Consider the following 23,241-nt stretch of genomic DNA (forward strand, 5'->3'; position numbering starts at 1 on the left):
ATTAGGTGTAGCCTTTTTCCCCTGGTTCCGGTGGTGTTGGCACACCCGTGATATGTCGGTTTGCCCGTCTGCCGACAATCGCGATTCTCATTAGTTTCTTCCAAAGTGGGTAGTTTGTTCCTTTGAGTCTGACTGCTAGAGTAACGTTTTTACTCATCTTTAACCTCGAGTCGTCGAGGTTTGGTTTTTCTTCGTCGTCTGACATTCTGTGATGTAGGTTGAAGCCGTTTGGCCGAGATTTTGGTATTTTAGGCTATGATGAATTTTTTCTGAGCCTTTGCTCTGATGCCATGATAAAAGGAATAGATTTTCTTCTTTCACTCTTATGATTTACATTCTAATTTACACCCCTTTAAATAGGTTCAACAATAGCTAAACATGGTAAGGATCCTTTCCAATTAATTCCTAATCACATGGTAATTCTCCTTAAATACATGATTCTAATTGATTTCTTTCCAACAGAAATGATGTAACTAATATGCATAGTTTCTAGAATTTCTGGGAAATATAACTGATAGTGGTCTCATTTGCCTCTAATATAGAATCTACAATATAGAAGCTATATAGCTAGAATAAGCATCATGCATTGATGATTTATCTTAACTCCCAAGTAAAGCACCCTGTTTTGTCCAAGACTTATTCCAATCACAACAAACAAACCTAACCAAGACTAACATTAAATACTGAAAAGCTAAAACTACTTTGGCCTGCTGCAGTTCAAATTCTAAAACTATGGTCTCTCTCTCTCTCTCTCTCTCCACACACAAACACATACAACAAGTCAGGGGCACGTTGTAGTTGGCTGGTTTTGTACTCCTCTTGTAGATTAAACTATTGCACACTTGGTGTAGATTATCAGTCAGACATACTCAGTAAAATAAAAACCAAAGATAGGAAATCAATTACCTAATCCATGACGCCTGTTATCACTCCTCAAAATGTTGAACGAAAGTAAGATCAATAATACGTGTTGCTTCTGCAGACTGATCACATTCACAGCAACGTCACAGATTTCATGAACAAATACCATTAATAAAACAATGCATCCATGCATAAAAACCAGAACTTCTCTCAAAGTCAATAAACAAATTCCAAATCATGTAGTATATTATTGTTCAATGATTATGATGTTGAGAAGTACATGAAAGTCTATAAGCTATTACTGCTCACAAGACTGATGAGATATTCCGACATCAGGTAAACTACATATATTGCAATTTCTATGATCAAGCTGGTTACGAGTACATCAAAAAGTAAAAGCTAACAATCACTACACGAAACGATCCTTCTACGACATCACATAGAACGGCATTACCTTGACAGGCTACATGTGACGATCCCCTATATCTGTTCCTGTCAACATCTGTTATCTGTTTTCCACTTCAACCACCCTCGAACATTCTAGTATAGCATGGAAGTCTGGTGGCAGTTGGCACAACGCCTGTTGGGCGAATGTGTTGCATCACCAATGTGGTTCTTCGGACCGATTGACAGCTGAAGCGCGCAGGATCAGCAAACTTTCACTTAACAGCTGAAGGAGCGAACTAAAATTAATTTCAGAAGCTAAACAACTGAAATATATATTTAGAATCTGTGTAGCATTCCAGTTGATAGCCAAATAAATGATACCTTCTATACAAAGGGAAGGAGTTCATACTCCAATGGTGTTGAAGAGGTTGGAATGTCGAGCGGTTGATTATCTTGGCATCATATACGCAATTTATGAGCTTTGACGAGCTGGTCTCCAAGAAGAACCAGCAAAAAGAATGCGTCCCTTCCACCCCTGCAACAACCACTGACTGTCTTCAGCTACCACAAATTCCTTGTGGTAGGATGATTCAACTCTATTTCTTGCCATTGTCGTTATCTCTGCGTCCAGAGGAAGCTGCTCAAAGCCAGCCCTTATAAGTCTGATCTGCCATTGCTTGTATGTCTCTGGTCTCTCAATCCGCTCAGCACCTTCACATGCAATTGCATTCTTTACCTCCCGCCCAAATAAATATTCCTCAAGCAGCATTCTCTCTTGAATTCCTTGGGGAATAATAGCATCTAGCATATCGAAAATAGATGAGTAGTAAAAGAGTATCTCACGGAATCTCGAGATAAAAAAGGGGGTATTGTAGCCACCATTCTTTATCCCAAGAACGAAAACGGCAGGATTTGTCTCCCTGATAAGGTTCAACACCATATCTCTTGGACTGTTCACCACAACAGTTTCATCCAGCAGATCCCTTAATTTAAAATGACTGCTCACAGCCACCATCTCATCTTTCTGGATCTTAAGATCTTCTAGTTTAATTGTTTCCCACTTTTGAGCAATAGCATGGAACTCAAATGGAACTCCAAATGTCTTAGCATAACTAGCCAAACGTCTTCCAGTCTCTTCAACCCTCATGGATGGGCGAAAACCTGGAATGGGAAAATCAACACCGGTGATACGAAGTTTAGGGGGTCCACCAGGTCGCCTCGAGAGCTTTTGCAGAAAGGAAGGCCATTGAAACCCATAGAGAACACCAAAATCAATAATGTGGAGTTTCATGGCTTTCTCAGAGACATTCAAGATGGTCTTATTCGCAAAGAAATTAGCAATATTCCTGAACGGACATGTAGCAAGATATGTAAGATATGATTTTAACACTTTAGAAGCATGGATAGGCCGCCTAAGAAGAGTTGCATATATCTGAGTACCAGATCCAGCCATACGTGCCTCAAGTCCATCAGCAAAATAATGTGCTAGCCTCTGCATTCCATCTCCTGATGGCGTAGCATGCTGCCTGATCTGCTTCAGAAGTTCATTTGTAGTCCTCCGGTCGTCTGCTGCAACAGCTCGTGCACAAAGAGTCAGAAGGGTACTCATATCTACCACATTCCTTTTGCCTTTCTTCTTCTTACCACCACTTTTTCCGCCACTAGATCCCTTTGATTGACCACTGTGTTGCTCGTTTATGGCTATCTCATTGAATGCTTCACGAAGGTCGGTGTCTGCATATAGGAGGACCCTATCAAAAATGTCTGAGCTCCAGTTGGTTCAGCAAAAACGGCTGATTGTTTGTTACTCCTTTCCTCTTCTAAACCCATATTTTCATAGTGTGGATTCCTCTTCCCTCTTAACACATCAACAACTTCATCATTACCAATTTTACTGTCCACTTTGACTGAAAGATTAGCAGAGCCTTCCTTCGGCAACAGACCATCATACCCTAAACCAGCAACTATGTTAGTTCCTTTAGGAAGAAACTTGCTTGCTTCTTCGACTCCCTTCTTAAACTGCATAACTGATTGACTATCACCAAATATATCAGGGATTCTAAGGGTGTTCACAGGAGAATCTACTGCGCACTGGGTTCCACTGCTACGTGATGAAGCATAAGAAGACTGAGAAGTCGACTGTGAATTTGATGAAGCATAAGAAGACTGAGAAGTCGACTGTGAATTTGATGAACCAGAAGAGGACTGAGAAGTCGACTCTGAATTACTTTTGGAAGTATCATGATATATGTCTAGCCCACCACTGCAGTCAGAATCAGAATTCAAATCACGACGTAGTGTTCCTGAATCATAAGAACCAGTGAAATCATTTACACCAAACAAGTTTTTATCAGGGTTCTCAATGATCTTATCAAAATTTGATCCATACTGATAATCTGTGGCTGCATGATATTGTTCTCCAATAACCTCGTAAAAGGATTTTTCTGCAGCTTGAAGTGCAGCAGACTCTCGAAGCATGAACTTTTCCTCTTCCAAATCCTCTTCCAGGAGAATATGATTTATATACTTGAGAAGTGCATCACCAAAATCAAGATCCACTGCAGAATCACCTTCGGGTAATTGGACCAATGCATCAAAATTTGCATGGGTGGAAACTTGTATAACATCACCATGACTCAAATTTTGAAAACTGTCACTGGCTCTCACACTGTCGACTGGAGTCGGATCTGCGAATCTTTGCATAGCTTGGTTGTTATATCTCATTCTAGAAGTTGCCTCATCAGAACACCAAATATTTGGTACATGGCCTTCTCCTTTGTTGTAACCACTCATCTCAATGTCAAATCAAACGGTAGTAGGCTACTACTTTCCCGAATCTCCAACCAATTTTGAATTTCTACTCTCAGAAAAGGAGCCAACTTCTACCGAAATGAAAGCTTATGAAACTGAAAACCTGTAACAAGCACAGCAGTTAAATTAAAAAAACTACAAATTCATCAAAGATTCTCACAAAACTGAAACTAAATCCCCAAACTGAAACTAAATCCCCAAGCATCTAAGATCTACAAATTGAACACGCTGATCCTCTATTACTGTGGAAAGGTTAAAGGAGAAGCAAAATTAGCTCAACGAAGTTCAAATCCCGAACTTCAACAGATTCCGCTGAAACAAACCTCATTTCTGACATCGAAATGAATGGATTGTACCGAATAACAATAAGTTCGATCAGATTCCAGCACGATCAACTGTCATTTCACTAATATATAAGCACTAAACACAAAAAAAGGCCTAATAAGTTATAACCGGAAGAAACCGCAACAGAGACTAATGTATGTAAAGGAGATGATCCTCTATTCACTTAGGAAAGGTCAAAGGAGAATCAGGAGATGCAGAATCAGCTCAACGAAGTCCGAATCCAAAACTTCAACAGTTTTAGCTGAAACAAACCTCATTTCTGACTTCGAAATGGATGAATTGTGCAGAATAACAACAAGTTCGATCTGATTCCAGCATGATCAACTGACATTTCTCACAAATATAAGCGCTTGATACAAAAAATGCCTTATAATAATCAGAATAAACCGTAACAGAATTCTAACCAGTATAAACTAACAACAATCTAGCATAGAAAAAGAAAAGAACGGCGAAAAAGTAGAAGTAGAAATGAGCTTACCAGAACGAATGAGATGATGAGATTTGAGAGAAACATCCACGCGATCCACAGTTTGCTCCTCAGTTTCTCTCTCTCTCTCTCCCTCTCCAGTTATGTGGTATATAAACTGCACAGATAATGTAAACGTGACAAATATGATCGGCCACGTGGCGCTTCGTGATTTGTGCGTGTGGATGGAGGGAATTTATAAGTGTTTGATTTTGTGCTTGGATTTATATGAATAAAATTTTTGTAATCTGAATAATCGAATTGAGCTAAACCAAAATAGTGAACTTGGTTTGGACTTGTAGCTCAGATTGAAGAAAATTTTCTTAATTCATGTGATCAAATTGAAGTAAACCAAAACGCTATACTAAACTTGGTTTGGATTTTTAGAGGATTTTTAGAGGAATTCAAATAATAGTAGTTGAATTGAACTACTAAATCGAAATATTGAACTTGATTTGAATTTTTCGATTAGACTGGACAAATTTTTCATAATTCATAATCCTATAATCGAATTGAACTAAAGTTAAATACTTAACTCCGTTTGGATATTTAGATCAGATTGAACAATTTTTTTGTGTTCCAAATTTTTGAATTCAACGAAACCAAAATACTCTACTAAACTTTGTTTGGATATTTAGATCAAATTGAACACACTTTTCATAATCTAAATAATTGAATTGAACTAAACCAAAATATTGAACTTGGTTAAGGATTTTGAATTTTAGCAATTGATCTATTTACATTTTCCAAAATTTGAATTTTTATATCAACAAAACATGTTGCTTCATCAGATTGATCACATTCACACAGCTAGGTCACATTTTTCGTGAACAAATGCCCATTAAAAAATAAAAACAACACATTCATGCACAAAAACAAGAACTGCTCTTAAAGTTGATAAGCAAATTCCAAATCATGTGAAGTATAATTCTATGATTATAATGTCGAAGTAAAATAAAGTCTATCTGCTATTACTGCTCACAAATTTCATGACAAATTCCCACATCATGTAAACTACATTGCCATTTCTATGATCAAACTGGTTACAAGTGCATCAAAGTAAAAGCTAACAATCAATTCATGAAACAATCCTTCTACGACATCATATTGCACAGCATTATCTCGACAGACCACATGTGACGAACTCCTAGAGCTGTTACCTGTTAGCATTGTCAAAGGTTTTCCACTTCAACCACTCTCGAACGTTAAAGTATACATGGAAGCCTGGTAGCAGTTGGCACAGCGAGTGTTGGGCGAATGTGTTGCATCACGAAGGTGGTTCTTCAGTCATATTACCCAGCTGAAACGCGCAGGATAGCTGGATTAGTGTGGACAACTCAAAATGATTTACAATTCATGTAGCATTCCAGTTGATAGATGGAGAAATGATATATTCCTTACGAATGGAAGAAGTTCATATCCCAAAGGTATTTAAGAAGTTGGAATGGCCAGGGGTTGATTATCTTGGCATCATATATGCAATTTATGAGTTCCGATGAGCAGGTCTCCAAGAAGAAGCAGCATAAAGAATGCGTCCCTTCCACCCCTGCAACAACCACTGACTGTCTTCATCTACCACAAAGTCCTTGTGATAGCATGATTCAACTCTATTTCTTGCCATTGTCGTTATCTCCGCATCCAGAGGAAGCTGCTCAAAGCCAGCCCTCATACTCCAGACCTGCCATTGCTTGTATGTCTCTGGTTTCTCAATCCACTCAGCACCTTCACATGCAATTACATTCTTTGCCTCGTGCCCGAATATTACTTTCTCAGGCAGCATTCTCTCATGAACTCCTCGAGGAATAATAACATCTAACATATCGAAAATAGATGAGTAGTAAAAGAGTAGCTCCCGGAATCTCGTGATAAAAAAGGGGGCATTGTAGCCACCATTCTTTATCCCCAGAACGAAAACAGCAGGATTTGTCTTCCTGATAAGGTTCAACACCATATTTCTTGGACTGTTCACCACAACAGTTTAATCCAGCAGATTCTTTAAATTAAAATGACTGTTCACAGCCACCATCTCATCTTTCTGGATCTTAAGATCTTCTAGTTTAATTGTTTCCCACTTTTGAGCAATAGCATGGAACTCAAATGGAACTCCAAAGGTCTTAGCATAACTAGCCAAACGTCTTCCAGTCTCTTCAACCCTCATGGATGGGCGAAAACCTGGAATGGGAAAATCAACACCGGTGATACGAAGTTTAGGGGGTCCACCAGGTCGCCTCGAGAGCTTTTGCAGAAAGGAAGGCCATTGAAACCCATAGAGAACACCAAAATCAATAATGTGGAGTTTCATGGCTTTCTCAGAGACATTCAAGATGGTCTTATTCGCAAAGAAATTAGTTATCTTCCTGAACGGACATGTAGCAAGATATGTATGATATGCTTTCAATACATCAGCAGCAGAAGTAGGCAGACTAAGGATGGATGTATATATCTGAGTACCAGATCCAGCCATACGTGCCTCAAGTCCATCAGCAAAAAAATGTGCTAGTCTCTGCATTCCATCTCCCGATGGCGCAGCATGCTGTCTGATCTGCTTCAGAAGTTCATTTGCAGTCCTACGATCGTCTGCTGCAACAGCTTGTGCGCAAAGAGTCAGGAGGGTTCTCATATCTACCACATTCCTTTTGCCTTGCTTCTTCTTACCACCGATTTTTCCGCCACTAGATCCCTTTGATGGACCACTCTGTTGATTCAAAGAGTCAGGAGGGCGCTGTCATTTTTTCCTCCACTGCATAGGAGGACCCTATCAAACATGTCTGAGCTCACAGTTGATTCAGAAAAAACGGCTGATTGTTTGTTACTCCTTTCCTCTTCCAAACCCATGCTTTCATGGTATGGATTCTTCTTCCCTCTTAAATTATCAACAACTTCATCATTACCAATTTTATTGTCCACTTTGACAGAAAGATCAGCAGAGTCTTCCTTCGGCAACAGACCATCATACCCCAAAGCAGCAACTAAGTTACGTCCGTTAGGAAAAAACTTGCTTGCTTCTTCGACTCCTTTCTTAAACTGCATAGCTAATTGACTGTCACCAAATATATCAGGGATTCTAAGGGTGCTCACAGGAGAATCTATTGGACCCTGGGTTCCACTGCTACTTGATGAAGCATAAGAAGACTGAGAAGTCGACCGTGGATTTCTTTGGCAGTATCATGACATATGTCTAGCCCATCACAGTCAAAATCAGGATTCCAATCAGGACGGAATGTTCCTGAATCACAAGAACTAATGCAGTCATTTACCCCAGACAAGTTTTCGTCAGACTTCTCAGTTATCTTATCTAAATTAGATCCGTACTGATAATCTGTGGCTGCAGGATATTGTTTTCCAATAACCTCGAATAATGATTTTTCTGCAGCTTGATGAGCAGCAGACTCTCGAAACATTAATGTTTCCTCTTCCAAATCCTCTTCCAGGAGGATATGATTTATATACTTGAGAACTGCATCACTAAAATCAAGATCTACTGCAGAATCTCCTTTGGGTAATTGGACTGATACATCAAAATTTGCATGGGTGGAAACTGGTATAACATCAGCATGACTCAAATTTTGAAAACTATCACTGGTTCTCACATTGTCGACTGGAGCGAGATCTACAAATCTTGGCATAGTTTGGTTGTTATATCTCATTCTAGAAGTTCCCTCATAAGAACACCAAATTCCTGATCCATGGCCTTCTCCTTTGTTGTAACCGTTCATCTCAAAGTCAAATTAAACTGTCAACTTTCCCAAATCTCCAACCAAATTTGAATTTCTACTCTCAGAAAAGGAGCCAACTTCTACCGAATTGTTAGCTTATGAAACTGAAAAACCTGAAACAAGCACAGAATTTAAATGAAAAACAACTACAAATTCATCAATGAATCTCACCAACTGAAACTAAATCCCCAAGTGTCTATCATCTACAAATTGAACATGCTGATCCTCTATTCTATGAGGAAAGGTTTATAGAGATGCAAAATAAGCTCAACAAAGTCCAAATCCAAACTTCAACACTTTTAGCTGAATCAAACCTTATTTCTAAAATCGAAATGAATGAATTATAACGAATAACAACAAGGTCGTCGGATTCCAGCATGATCAATTGACATTTCAACACAAATATATAAGCACTTAACACCAAAAATTGCCTTATAATCAGAAGAAACCGCAACAGAATCCTAATCAAGGTTAAAGGAGACGTAGAATTAGCTCAAAGAAGTCCAAATCCAAAACTTTTCGCTGAAACAATCATCATCATGTCGGGCATCGAAATGAATGAATTGTGCAGAATAGCAACAAGTTCGATCCGGTTCCAGTACGATCAAATGACATTTCACACAAATGTAAGCACTCAAAACAAAAAAAAAGCCTTCTAATCAGAAGAAATCGCAACACAATCCGAATCAATATACACTGACAACAGTCTAGGATAGAAAAAGAGAGAAGAACGGCGGAAAAGTAGAAGTAGAAATGAGTTTACCGGAACGAATGATTAGCTGAAGATTATCAGATTTGGGAGAAATATCCACGCGATCCGCCGTTTGCTCCTCTGTCTGCTTCTCCAGCTCTGTCTCTCTCTCTCTATATATATATATAACTAGCACATGTAATGTAACATCGTCAGAGATGATTGGCCACGTGGCGTTTCGTGATTTGTTGGTATGTTTAATTATTGAGGGAAATATTAGTAGGAGTATTTGACTTGGTTCTGGAATCATGCTTTGAGCAAAGTTTTAGACTTTTTGTATTCTAATAATCGAATTGAGATAACCAAAATAATGAACTTGGTTTGGACTTTTATAGCTCAGATTGAACAAAATTTTCGTAATCCATGTAATCGAATTGAACTAAACCAAAATTTAAAAATTTGTTTGGATTTTTAGACCATATTGAACACAATTTTTCGTAACCTAAATAATTGAATCGAACTAAACCAAAATATTGAACTTTTAGTAGGAGTAGTTAGTAATACAGTAACAATTTTAAATTTTCGTAATTGATCCACATTTACATTTTCCAAAATTTCAATTTTGAGATCAATTCGGTTTTCGCCAAAAAAAATGATTTGATTTTTGTCACATACTCACATTGTAGGCCGGGTTATGATCCAATCCTAGCCCCAAATTTGGCCTAGTCCGAATTCAATTTGAACCCAACCTGAATCTAACCAATTACTCACTCGCACACATGATATGATCCATCCATTCTATAAAAGTAACATTTGTTGTTAACAATAATAAAACTTATATTAGTAATATAAATAATTTGTATTCTCGGATTTGACAAAAAATAAGAATCTCTCAAGATCCAACTAAAAGTGTTCCTTGAGTAAAAATAATCAAAGCTAGAATTATAGAGGTTTGAACACATAAATTTGATAAAAGTGAAGGGATGAATAATGATGTGGAGAAAATGGGATTCGCGAGCAGCAGAGAGCTTAAAATGTAACGCCTAAATAGTAGATGACGATTACTAAGGTGTCCACAATCATAATTCAATTATTTCCATAGGAAGGTTTATACTACAACAACTTACCGACGGCTCTGCCCTTTAATCCATCCCTCTCTTTTTCTTATGGAACTTCCACTGCTTCAGCAGCAGCGCGACTCCTTCCTTGAGGGTGGCCCTCCTACCCTCGTTATAGTTCCACAGTTCAGAAGTAATGTAAGTCCCACTCGGGTTGTATTCATTTATCTCGATGAGAGCTGCCGTCACAGCATTGTAGACTGCTGTACCATAGTTCTTCTTCAGGTCTATCAGTTTCTCATCATCTTCCTTTATCATAGTCTGAACCAACATAAAAAAGCCTTTTTAGATGGCACGATAACTTAAAAAAGATGTGAACTACTAAATTAGAATATTGTATATCAGGATTCAGGTATGGAGTTGATCGTCATTTTCACTTCCGACTAAGCTAAGCAGAAGTGTAGCATGCGTCTTGACCACAAAATGCACCAGAACCAGTCTTGTAACTTCCATTCAGTTTAGTGTTGTATATGGCCAAATTTTACATTTGGACCCGGTGAGTTCGAACCTACTTTAGTGAGTTTACTATCAAATCTAATTGTACTGATTATAGCAGATAATGTTGTATCATCCAAGTAAAACCACTAAATATGTACTAAGATAAGCAGATATGAAATTCAGTTGGAGCACATGACGTTGGAACAGCCAACTCAAAGCCAAATGGCCTAGACAAAAAGAGAGTACATTGGGGAAAGCAATTTTGGAGGTATATTATTTTAAGTAGAAGCATTAGAATATTTCATAAAGCATGGGCTGATTATGGCAGTCGCATCTACTCATCTACTCTCATCATATTAGGTCAATGTTGACATCCATAATGCACTAGCACACCAGTTTGGAAGTATAAGGTTTGCAGAAGTTTAAGAAGAGAAGCAGGTCATATTTTACAGCAGGGCTACAAGAAACCAGTTTGGAGCTGTACATGAATCACCACAAGATTTAAACAGAGTAACAAATAACAAGGAATTTAAGGATAAATGTAATGTCATAATATCAGTACAGAAATTAAATCCTGGCATTAGAACATGTATACACACACTGACTCACACGCATGCATATTAATTTATATATCCGGAACCTGTAGGGTTCACAATCTGTTTGCCAGAAATCGCAAAGGCACCAATTCATAACAAGAATACTTCTTTTTTCCTCAAGAGTGTCATCAGTAAATTCAAACCTCCATAATTAAGAGGAATAGTTAAACTATCTAAAAACTCTAACCTTTTTCAACTTTCAGTTAAATCTTTCAAATCATATGGACCTATAGCATATGTGATTAACAGAAACAGAATCATAAAAGACAAAATTTTGTTATAGTAACAAGACCATAATTAAAAATAAAATAAATTGTGATGCCATAAGGTAATTTTTTATCTGCATGTGCTAAACGGCATACCTGTTCCTTGCCATTAGTGATGACCACCTTTAAAGGATGCCATCCAGGATCTCTAAGATACTCCTCCCACAGGGAGCACAATTCTGAGGCCCTCTCATCTGCCTCAGCTTCATTATACTTCCTCTTCATTGCATCATGAAATGGCTTGTTATCAAGTTCCCCCATCCTCTTCACGCCAATATGAGAATTTATTGACATGTCTTTCAAGCCCTAGGAAAGCCAGTATCCAATAGAAAGGAAGGTAGACAATTAAAGAAATGCAAAAAAAATATTGACATGAAAAAAATGCAAATAAAGTATGAATCGAATATGAAGATGTAGGAGCAAATTAGATGGAAAAACAGAGGCTTTCCATCGGAATTTTTTAAGTACCAAATCATCATAATTTCAAGGGTGGAGAGATATAAGATTAAGCATAATTATATATTCATGCGCGCGTTCCAGTGTGTGTATGCACACGAAGGGACAGCGAGGAGTGAAAGCAGTACCCATGTCTGATGGAATTTAATAGGGTTAAAGAACTAACATTAACCATTTCCTTCCGAGCATCCTGTAGCTCATCATTACTCTTGCGCTCTTGTATGATTAAAGATTGGTTTAAATCTTCCAGACTCTCAAGGTCTCCTTCCTTCTCCCTTAAGGCTTTGAGCAGCAAGTCAACTTGATTTAACACTTCTAAATCACCTTCATCTCCCATGTGCTTCATAACATTCACTTTGCCTCTCAGCTGCTCAATTTCAAGTTGTACTGCTTGTTTTGCATCCAATTGTTTCTCCAACATAATGATTTTCTTATGAAGCTCCTCCTTTTGTTTCTGAAATTACGAAGCCAGTATAGATTTTCCTTTAACTATCTGAACTTCACATTGAAAGAATTTCAAGTATCAGAATGACTAAATACCTTCTGTTCGTCTGCCAACCTCATTACTTTTTCATCAGCCTTTCTTTGTTCCTCAGCAGCAGCTTGCAGGGAGCAATTTTTCACTGCATTCTGGAAAGGAGCACAAATGAGGAAAAGAACAGAGGTTAGTTGAAGAATATGCCAATAGCTATGAGGACATGGTGGACCGGAACAATGTGAACAGTGCCAGTGGAAAAAGGTGGCCGTTTCATCTAATTTTGAATCAATCAGTAAATATTCAACAACCAGAACTAGGTACCAAAGTTCGCAAAATTCATGAGAAGGGAGTATGGGGACAAGCATGTAATGCTAGCTTTCAAAAATACTATTAAACATATGAAATACCTGTTCAAGATCCTCGGATAGCTTTTTTCTCTCAATTTCATTGTGTGTCTCGCGTTTCATTAGTTCTTGACCTCGGAGCTCAAGATCTCTCTTTTGGGTTTCCAGTTGGAATTTTAGCTTTTCATGGTCACCAAATATCCTCTTAAAATGGTCTCTGGCACTTGACTCGATCTTTTTAATCTCTGACAAACACAAAATGAAAGAGTACATCAGGTTCAAAAGTACATAAAATTTAATTTGGAATATATAGAAAAGTTCTACATAAAAGACCTTCATTATACTCTTGATGAAGATTATCCTTTTCCTTGATCAGCTGGCTTAGAGAGCTTTCAGTCTCCTTGTATTTACTCTCCATCTCTATCAAGTGCATTTTCTTTGCCTCAATAACATTTGTTAAATTGCCTACAAGCTTGTTTGTCTTTCGGGCTTCTTCTTCCATTAGATCAGATATGGTTCTAATGTCACCTATCTTACGCAGATTTTCTCCAACAATGTTATTGGAGTTGTAATCATCTCCACGAGCTACCCATGCATAAAGATCAGATTTCTTTTCGTTCTTTACCAGCCAATTCCTCTTCCCATGATGTTTAGCCTCATAATATTTCTCAAAAGACATGGCGTTGGTAAATCCAGACCAGTCCTTACGAAATTCAACAATTGCAGTTCCAGAATGGCCTTGGTAATTCCACAAAGGTCGCACCCTAGTTGGATTAAATCCTTTACTTGCCAACTCATCCCGCAATTTACTACCACTCGCCCCCACATAACGACCATTCTGAACGCTGGTTGGGATGTTGACAACGATGCCAATCCATGGCCAGACAAACATCTCATCACGATCCTGGTCTGCAAGAGCATCAACTTCATCTGAAGGCTTTGAAGGGCCAGCTACAGAATCACTTTCCAAGTACTTAGATAGGGCAAGGTGGTTTGCCTTGTCTTTTCCAGTCCTTTTCTGTGAACTGCAACTGCCAATTGAAGTTGCATGCTGCAAGAGTTCTTTATACTGGAAGTCCTTTCTTTTCTTCGTAGGGCAGAACGGGCAATTGTAAACCTGATCAGCTAATTTAACCAGGTGCTTACCATTCTTCAGTTCTTCATATGCCTTCTCTGAGTACTCCTCAGTCTCAGAGTCGCTAACTTCGGTATCTTCACCAGAACTATGCTCTACCGAACTTCCCATGAGTATCTGCTCTTGGTCCAACTGAAGTTCAAAATGCATCCCATAAGTTTATGACTCGAGTGACCATAATACCAGAAAATCAAATGAATGAACCAGTTTCAGCAACAACAAAAGCAAATTAGCACAAAACTTGAAGCAATTAAATTACTTCACAAAATAGTCCCAAGGAAGCCACATTCCTACCATTCTGCTATATTGATATACGGATATTTACATGAAATTCACCGATGAGCTGACAAGTGAAAACTTAAGGACAAAAGTCAGAAAACCTCAAAGGAAATTGCAAAAGTATCAGCACGACACATCAAATTTCACCTTTCACAGCGAGGCAGTTCCAATTCAAAATGAAATTGCATTACCTCCTTCGGTCTATCTTTCCTTTCCTTTCAATTTCACAAATTTGCAGAGAAAACAACTGAAACTAGACATGCATTACATCGATAAAATCGCCACATGCTACAACACTCAGGATCTAAGCTGAATTAGGCACAACCAGTATCACACTCCACCAGAAACATAGAAAATGACTAATTACACAGAAATAGCTTCCGACTTCCAATTCCTTAAAAATAATGGGGAATCAACAAAACAAAATGATTCCGACACAAATTCGGAGCCGGATTTGAAAAATGCAGCTGCACACGACCAAAATTAGCTGAAGAAAATGATTCTGACACAAATTCGGAGCCGGATTTAAAAAATGCAGCTTCACACGACCAAAATTAGCTGAAGATATGCTGCAATTCAACATGCACATTTACGCAGACAGATTAACGGAATACTACCTGTCGATCGACGATTCACCGCGCGACGAACGCCGGAGGGAAATGGAAATCAGCGTCCAGAAATCCAGAAATGCAAATTCGTTCGGTTGAGAAAGAGAAAATTGAGTGAGTAAGAGAGGGAGAGAGGATTAAATGAGTCAAAGGAGCAGTGAGAGGCTTTGGGGTTCACGAGAGCACAGTGATTCACTGATAACAGAGCACTCAGAAAAGTGTGAGAAAGGTGTGATTTTATGATGCGTTGAGTACGGTGAATCGTTGATGATGCTGTTTGAATTATTGTTTCATGATTAATTCTATATTTTTTTTCCTAAAAAATAAATATTTTATTTATTTATTTATGAAATAAAAAAATTCCAAAGTGAAATCTCCCTTTCTAACCTAAATATGTGGATTTTCTAAAATTGTTAAGGTAAAAAGGAATATTGTTTATTTTTGGAACATAATAGGTAGTTTATGTCCATTCATTCGAAACTGAAATATTCGTTCATGAAAAATAATTTCATTTTGTCATCATGGGATATCGAAAAAAATAGTCTCATTTCAAAAATTGAAACTTTCTTTTACTTTATTTTTATTCTCTTTTTCTCTTACTCTTTTTTACTTTACTAACTTTTTCTCGTTCTATCTTATTTTACTAACTTTTTCCTATTTATGTCTTACTTTTTCTCTTCTCTTTTACTTTATCTCCTCTTTCTCATACTCCATTTTATTTTATTTTTCTATATCTCTTACTTTACCAATTTTCTCATTAAAACTTATGTCACATTATAATTGGGTCTATTTTTCTTGGATGAAGTAAGTCTAATTATTGAGTAATTCAGTTATAGAAAAAAGAAGAATCGGTCCAAATCACAAAATTTAGTCCATAAATTTTAACTTTGAGAAAACTAACAAATTCGATCAAAGTTTGTTGTTTTAATCAGTAACTTAATTTAAAATTCATTTTTTCTCATTTCTCACACAAATTTCCTATTTTAAACAACAATTTATTTCTTTTTTTTAATATTACTCCAAGTGTGTGGAATCAATGTTTTATGTGTTTTAGAGTCCAAATAATCTCATATTTTCTTTTAATTAATAATATTTGGCAAATAATATCAAGGTTAATTAGTGGTAGAAGAATGTCAATGACTTTATGAAACCGAAACTAACTCCAAGTATCACCAATTATCCTGTAGAAATCTTATTATAATATAGACACGAGTCTTTTCACTATTCGAGTAAAATCCATCCAATATTTGTATATAAGAAGAAAAATTGATAATAAGGTTATTGGTCCTAAAATCACATATTCTCGAATAAAAACAATAAATTTGTACAAATTTTACAAAAATAATTTTATAACATGTTCTTAGACAAAAATAATAAACTACTCCCAATTCACATATTTTTGCCTTAACAGAGGTAATAAGGTTATTGGTCCTAAAATCAAATATTTTTGCTGAAAATCTCTTTTACACTAACATGAAAGGTCAGATTATTCTTTATTTTGTATAGCATTTTACTTGTTTAACATCATTCCCCATTCATTTTCTACCATGACTAAAAAGCCATGCTCATTCAAGTCAAGGCTGAGCAGACCCTCGTGCCAGCACCCCCCGCCCCTTTGGGTCCCACCGTGCTACGGGTGAAAATGAATGGAACAACTCTAAGCTACTAAAAGTACAACAACATGTTCGAACCCTATCAGTCCATCCCCCTCTTTCGCCTGTAGGACCTCCAATGCTTCAGCAGAACCCCGACTCCTTCCTTGAGGGAAGCTCTCCTACCTTCTTCGTAGTTCCACAGTTCTGATGTAATGTACCTCCCGCTCGGGTTGTATTCGTTTATCTCAGAGAGAGCTGCTATCACAGCGTTGCAAACTTTGTCACCATAATGTTCTCTCAAGTCTCTCAGCTTTTCATCGTCTTCATTTATCACAGCCTGAAACAAAAAGACAATAATTCTTTGAGAAACTAGTAATAGAGCTTATAGAATTGTTCCATTTTCCTCTTATTAGGTAAGCATATATAACAAGTAGATCAATGTATTATCAGTGAAAGTATAAACAAAAACTGTTTTGTAACTTTAATTTGGTTAATATATGCTGCATTCACAAATGTATGATGCATGACAACTAATATCTTGAATTGGCTTTAAAAGTTAAGTGTGTGTGTGTGTGTGTGTAGAGTGAGAGAGGATTCAAATCCTATAGCAATTTGAAGATCTCATCTCCAACAGAGATGATCATGTACCAATATTTTTGGTCATTTCCTACTACATATTTCAAGCTTTGCCAATAAAGAAGTGGCACACAAACGAAGCACTAGCAAGCAGAATAAATTGTACACTATGTTAAAAAACAGCACAATGTGAAATTTATGAAGGATAGAAGAAGAGGAGATGGAGCAATCAAGAAAATCGAGAGAATATAAAAATTGCCTAGTTCCGTTATGTTGTTCGAGAGAGCATATAAAAAGGATATAAATTGCAGTACACAAATTATTTACTAGCTTAACATACGCTTTAACAGGATACCTGATGCTTGCCGTTAATGTAGACCACCTTTATAGGATGCCATTCAGGATCTCGAAGATACTCCTCCCACAGCGAGCATAGCTCTGTTGCCCTTTCGTCTGCTTGAGTGTCGCCATAAATCCTATTCATTACATCGTGAAATGGCTTGCTATCAAGCTCCCCCATTCTCTTGACACCAATATGAGCATTTATTGACATATCTTTCATGCCCTGGAAAAACAACAGTCTCGTGAGCTACTCTTATCTTTGTAGTCATACATAGATTGCCAAAGAATGAGAAAATATGATGAGCTAAATGCAAAAGCAAATGAGAGGCATGCTGAGGAGCGAAATTTAGTTCCCATTCAACAAAACAGTTATAGAACTAACATTAACCAATTCTTTACGTGCATCCTGTAGCTCGTCATTTCTCTTGCGCTCCTGCACAACTAAAATGTGGTTTATTGCTTCCAAATCTCCAAGCTCTCTTTCCTTCTCTCTCATGGCCTTGAGGAGCAAATCAAATTCATCTAACACTTCGACACCACCTTCATATTCTATGTGTCTCATGACATTCAAGTTTCCCCTCAACTGCTCAATCTCAAGCTCTAATGCTTGTTTCGCATCTAGTTGTTTCTCCAGTAAAATAATTCTCTTATGGAGCTCCTCCTTTTGTTTCTGAGACCACAAAGCCCAGAACACATTCGTCATAATTGATTCAACTTCATCCGAGAAAAAAAGTGCTATATAATATAGGAAAAATAATACTAATACCTTTTGTTCCTCAGCCAACTTCATTACTTTTTCATCCACCTTCCTTTGTACCACAGCTGCAGCTTGATTGGATGAATTTTTCACTGCATTCTGTTAAAACAATTGAAAGAAATTGGTCACAAGGAAGAATTCTGTAAGATGATCATTATTCTCGGACATAGTGCACATAAATAAAATCCAATTTTCTCCAAATAGCCATCAAGTGTTAATGGTTTAATAGATGTATGTGCAATGTAATAGAATTGATGTTAATTTAAGAGCATAAGCAGAAGGAAAGATCTCTCATACACGATACATTTAGTAAGAACAAAGAGTTTGTCTTTAGGACAACGCAGAGTACACAGAGATGTATAATGAATGACCTCTGGTTACAAACACTTGGTACATGTAAATATTAACCACAGGAAAGACCAATACATTGTGAATGATGCAGTGAAATCACATCTTACTCATTCTGATAAAAAAAAAAGTATTAAACACACGTAGCCAATGGAAAGAACTTGATCATTTGTCCATCTATTTCTCATTTTACAGGTAAAACTGATATTACAAAACTCAAGCCAGACTGATAAGAGTACATTTGAAACATTACCAGGCTCGTCAAGCTACATGCAGCATGCTTGATGGTAAAAATTGGTAATGGTAAGGCTCAGGTAAATGAAGATGGATCAATTTAATAATCATTGTAGTTATTCTAAAAGTAGTAACCAATAAAGATAAGTCTATATCAAATTATGATAGCATGCAATCTATGAATTGAGAAACTTTCTTATCATTTAATACTATCATTTACTGTATCAAATAGTGATAATATAGTACATTTTATCTTATTGAATTCATTTAAATAGACTAAAGAAAATGTAACTAGGGATACAAAGAAACAAACGGACAAATTGTAATGTGACTCTAACTAAATATTTAGCATGTACGGAGTATATTATTAATGTTGATGTGGGACTTGAAATTTACCTGTATAAATGCATATAATGAGTCCATGAATTTATGTCGATGTGGGACTTGAAAATTACAACTAATGTTTACATGGTAAAAAAGCAAATATAGCAACATGGATGCATTTATATAATTTGCCATAAGTGAAGATACAACTATAAACCATGATATCTTAGAAATATATGCAACACCTGTTCAAGGTCTTCAGCAAGCTTTTTCCTCTCGATTTCGTTGTGTCTCTGCCGTTCCATCAGTTCTTGACCTCGGAGCTCAAGATCTATCTTCTGAATTTCCAGCTGAGATTTAAGCTTCTCGTGATCATTGGATATCCTTTGAAAATGATTTCGGGCACTTGACTCAATCTTTTTTATCTCTAATCAACATGAAAGGGTATATCAGGTTTACAACTTCATGTAATGTTGAGTTATGTGGAAGAAATCCAAAATTTATACATGAAAAACCTTCATTGTGAGCTTGACGAATATTATCATTTTCCTTGATCAATTGGTGCAGAGAGGTTTCTGTCTCCTTTAATCTACTCTCCATCTCTAGCAAGAGCAATTGCTTTGCCTCAATAGCATTTGTTAACTTGTGGATAAGCTTGTTGGTCATTCGAACGTCTTCTTCCATAATACCTGAAATGGTTCTAAGATCGCCAATCTTTCGAAGATGCTCTCCAACAATGTCATTTGACAAATAATCATCTGCACGAGCAACCCATGCGTATGGATCAGATTTCTTCTCATCCTTTGCCAGCCAGTTTTTCTTTCCATGATGATCAGCCATATAATCTTTCTCAAAAGACATGGCATTGGTAAATCCAAGCCAATCCTTATGAAATTCAACAATTGCAGTTCCAGAATGGCTTCCATTGTTCCACAAAGTTTTTACTCTAGTTGGGTTAAGCCCTCTACTAGCCAGCTGATCCCTCATTTTACTACCACTCTCCCCCACATGACGACCATTGCTAAAGCTAGTTGGAATGTTTACAACAACACCAATCCATGGCCAGACAAACAACTCAGTATTGTCATGGTTTGCAGCACCTTCCTGGCCATAGGGATTTGAAGGGCCGGCTCTAGCAGATATTTCATTTTCTAAAGACTTAGCCAGCGTAATGACATCTACTTTTGGAGAAGGATTTGAAGGGCCAGCTCCACTAACTATGTCCTTTTCCAAGTAATTAGCCAGTGCAAGGTGATTTGCCTTGTTTCTTTCTGTCCTTTTCTTTGAATTGCAACTGCCTATTGAATTTGCATGCTGCCAGAGATCTTTATAAATGAAGTCTCGTCTTCTTGTGCTTGGACAGTAGGGGCATGTAATGGTCCTTCGAGCTTCTTCTCCCATAATATCTGATAAGGCTCTAAGATGTGCAATCTTGCGTAAATTTTCTCCAACAACACTATTAGAATTGTATTCACCTGCGCGAGCTACCCATGCGTAAAGATCTGATTTTGTGGCGTTGTTCTCCAGCCAATTTTTCTTCCCATGAAGGTTATACTCATAATCTTTCTCAAAAGACATGGCATTAGTAAATCCAGTCATATCCATACAAAATTCAACAAGTGCAGTTCCTGAATGTCCTTGGTGATTCCACAAAGGTCGCACTCTGGTTGGATTAAATCCTCTCCTTGCCAACTGGTCTCTCAATTCACCACCACTCTCCCCCACATAATGACCATTGCTCAAGCTAGTTGGAATATTGACAATAATGCCAATGCATGGCCAGGCAAACATCTCATAATGGTCATGGTCTACAAGGACATCTACCTCGTCAGAAGGCTCTGAAGTGCCGGTGGCTTCTTCACTTTTCAAGTGATTAGTCAGTGCTAGAGCATCTACCTCTGGAGAAGCCAATGAAGGGCCAGCTACAGAAACTACGTTCGTTTCCAAGTACGTAGCCATTGCAAAGTGATTTGCCTTGTCTCTTGCTGTCCTTTTCTTAGAATTACACCTGCCTATTGAACTCACATGCTGCAAAAGATCTGTATAATCAAAGTCTCGCATTCTTGTATCAGGGCAGTAGGGGCACGTGGTGGTCCTTCGAGCTTCTTCTCCCACAATAACTGATACGGCTCTAAGACATGCAATGTTCCGTAGATTTTCTCCAACAACATTATTAGAAGTATATTCATCCATGCGGGCTAGCCATGCATAAAGATCAGGCTTCTTGGCACTGTCTGCCAGCCATTTCTTCTTTCCACGATGATTAGCCTCATAATCCTTTTCAAAAGACAGTGCATTGGTAAATCCAGTAAAATTCATATCAAATTCAACAAATGCAGTTCCAGAATGGCCTTGGTGATTCCACAAGGGTAGCACACGGATGGGAAAGAATCCTTTACTTACCAACTGATCTCTCAAGTAACTACTACCACTCTCCCAACTACCATTGCTAAAGCTAGCAGGAATGTTGACAATTATTCCAATACAAGGCCATACCAATACCTCACGATGGTCAATGCCTGCAAGGACATTTACCTCATCTGAAGGCTTTGAAGGGCCTGCTCCCCCAGCTGTGTCCTTTGCCAAGTACTTAGCCAGTGCACGGTGATTGGCCTTGTTCTTTTCAGTCCTTTTCTTCGAATTGCAACTTCCAATGGAAGTTGCATGCTGCAGAAGGTCTGTGAACCGGAAGGACCCTCCCCTTTTTTCAGGGCAGTACGGGCATGTGTAAGCCTGGCCAGATTGCGTAACCTGGTGTCTACCATTCTTCAGTGCTTCATACATCTTCTTCACATGCTTCTTAGCTTTAAAGCTGCCAACATCAGTGTCTTTTCGAGAATTATGCTTCACATGAGTTCCCATCAGCTCCATGTAATCCCAAATCCCATCCATGAGACTATCAATCTAGTCGAAAGCCACTATCAAAATACAACTGAAATGAAAGGAAGAGTTCTTATGACAGCTAGAGGCCCTGAGCAGACACACACACACCTAAAGGGTTGCAATTATGTGCAACACTAACCTCTATGCAAATTCACCATTCATAAACTAAATTTGGAAGGGAATAGACCAAATAAGCCAAGACACAGGAAATATTGCAACTTATTTAGCACAAAGTTAAAAAAGGATACCTAATTTCTCCTGCAGTTTATCTTTTCCTTTTTTGGATTTTACAAATTTCGAATGAACACCGGCGGAATCATATATATTCACAAAACATAAAATTAAAAAAACTCAACTCAACTCTGAGCCCAATTGGGCACCACGCTCCACTACATCTACCGGAATTAAACAAATAAGAGTAAATATACTCTCAATTCATCAAAATCTCGCCGGACCTACAAATTTGCGAAGCAGATACCAAGCCGGAGTTGAAAATGCAAGTGAAAAAAAATTCGGAATTTGATAGAAAATACACATGCATTACACATACATGCATACGAATTAGAAGAACATCGACGAATGTGGTGAAAAATGAACTCAGAGCTTCGGATTGCCCAGAACGCTAGAATCTTCACTGATAAATTAAGACTAGATCTAATTCTTGGCAACAAAAGAAATTTGGATAAGAATTCATCTCGTTTAGGAAAGGACCACGAGCTATTGGAATTGATTTGCTAGGAGCCTAGGACAGATGAGCACTGACTCGGACGAAGAAGAAGACTGTTCACTCTGCAAAACGGTCACTGACTTTGATTTGAGAGAATCTACAAACAGTTTTAAATTGTTTTTTTAATGTTTTTATCGAATATTCCGTTTTATCCCATAATTTGACTATTTTACCAAAAATGGTTTCAGTTTATAAAGTTGTATTTTTAAATGAATATTCCATTATTTTACTATTAAAAGAAAAATAAATTAATATTAAATCATCACAAAAAATATGAGTACTATCTGAGTTTTTCAATATTTTCCAAATAAAATATAATGAAGAAAACCATAATTAAACTTTCTCGGCAAATTTTCTAGCGGCAATTGTTCATCGACCATCCAGTTGGACTATATCTTAAGATTGTAGCTAAGCCATCCTTAATTTGATTCTACCGCCAAATTTTATGTCGTTGAACTTT

The 23,241-nt window shown here is 37.5% G+C and overlaps 2 protein-coding genes and 2 pseudogenes across 2 annotated transcripts; all 4 read right to left on the reverse strand.

The window, feature by feature from the left end:
- Positions 1–1,087: 1,087 nt before the first annotated feature.
- Positions 1,088–4,991, reverse strand: LOC121763340 (annotated as a pseudogene).
- Positions 4,992–5,764: 773 nt separating this feature from the next.
- On the reverse strand, positions 5,765–9,467 carry LOC121765946 (annotated as a pseudogene).
- Positions 9,468–10,172: 705 nt separating this feature from the next.
- LOC121763408 (protein INVOLVED IN DE NOVO 2-like) lies at positions 10,173–15,234 on the reverse strand. The gene is made up of 7 exons (XM_042159418.1): positions 15,005–15,234; positions 13,307–14,240; positions 13,037–13,218; positions 12,692–12,781; positions 12,318–12,605; positions 11,792–12,001; positions 10,173–10,656 (listed from the first exon to the last, which is right to left on the reverse strand). The coding sequence occupies exons 2-7, from the start codon at positions 14,217–14,219 to the stop codon at positions 10,420–10,422; spliced, it is 1,920 nt and encodes a 639-aa protein (XP_042015352.1). The 5' UTR covers positions 14,220–14,240; positions 15,005–15,234; the 3' UTR covers positions 10,173–10,419.
- A 1,205-nt stretch (positions 15,235–16,439) lies between these two features.
- On the reverse strand, positions 16,440–22,867 carry LOC121765555 (protein INVOLVED IN DE NOVO 2-like). Its single transcript, XM_042161754.1, has 6 exons — positions 19,687–22,867; positions 19,417–19,598; positions 18,275–18,364; positions 17,891–18,178; positions 17,522–17,731; positions 16,440–16,927 (listed from the first exon to the last, which is right to left on the reverse strand). Exons 1-6 carry the CDS (start codon positions 22,061–22,063, stop codon positions 16,691–16,693), a joined length of 3,384 nt encoding a protein of 1,127 aa, XP_042017688.1. The 5' UTR covers positions 22,064–22,867; the 3' UTR covers positions 16,440–16,690.
- Between the last annotated feature and the right edge of the window lie 374 nt (positions 22,868–23,241).

Source organism: Salvia splendens, chromosome 14 (genome assembly GCF_004379255.2).
Source record: "Salvia splendens isolate huo1 chromosome 14, SspV2, whole genome shotgun sequence".
Classification (NCBI taxonomy): Eukaryota; Viridiplantae; Streptophyta; class Magnoliopsida; order Lamiales; family Lamiaceae; genus Salvia; species Salvia splendens.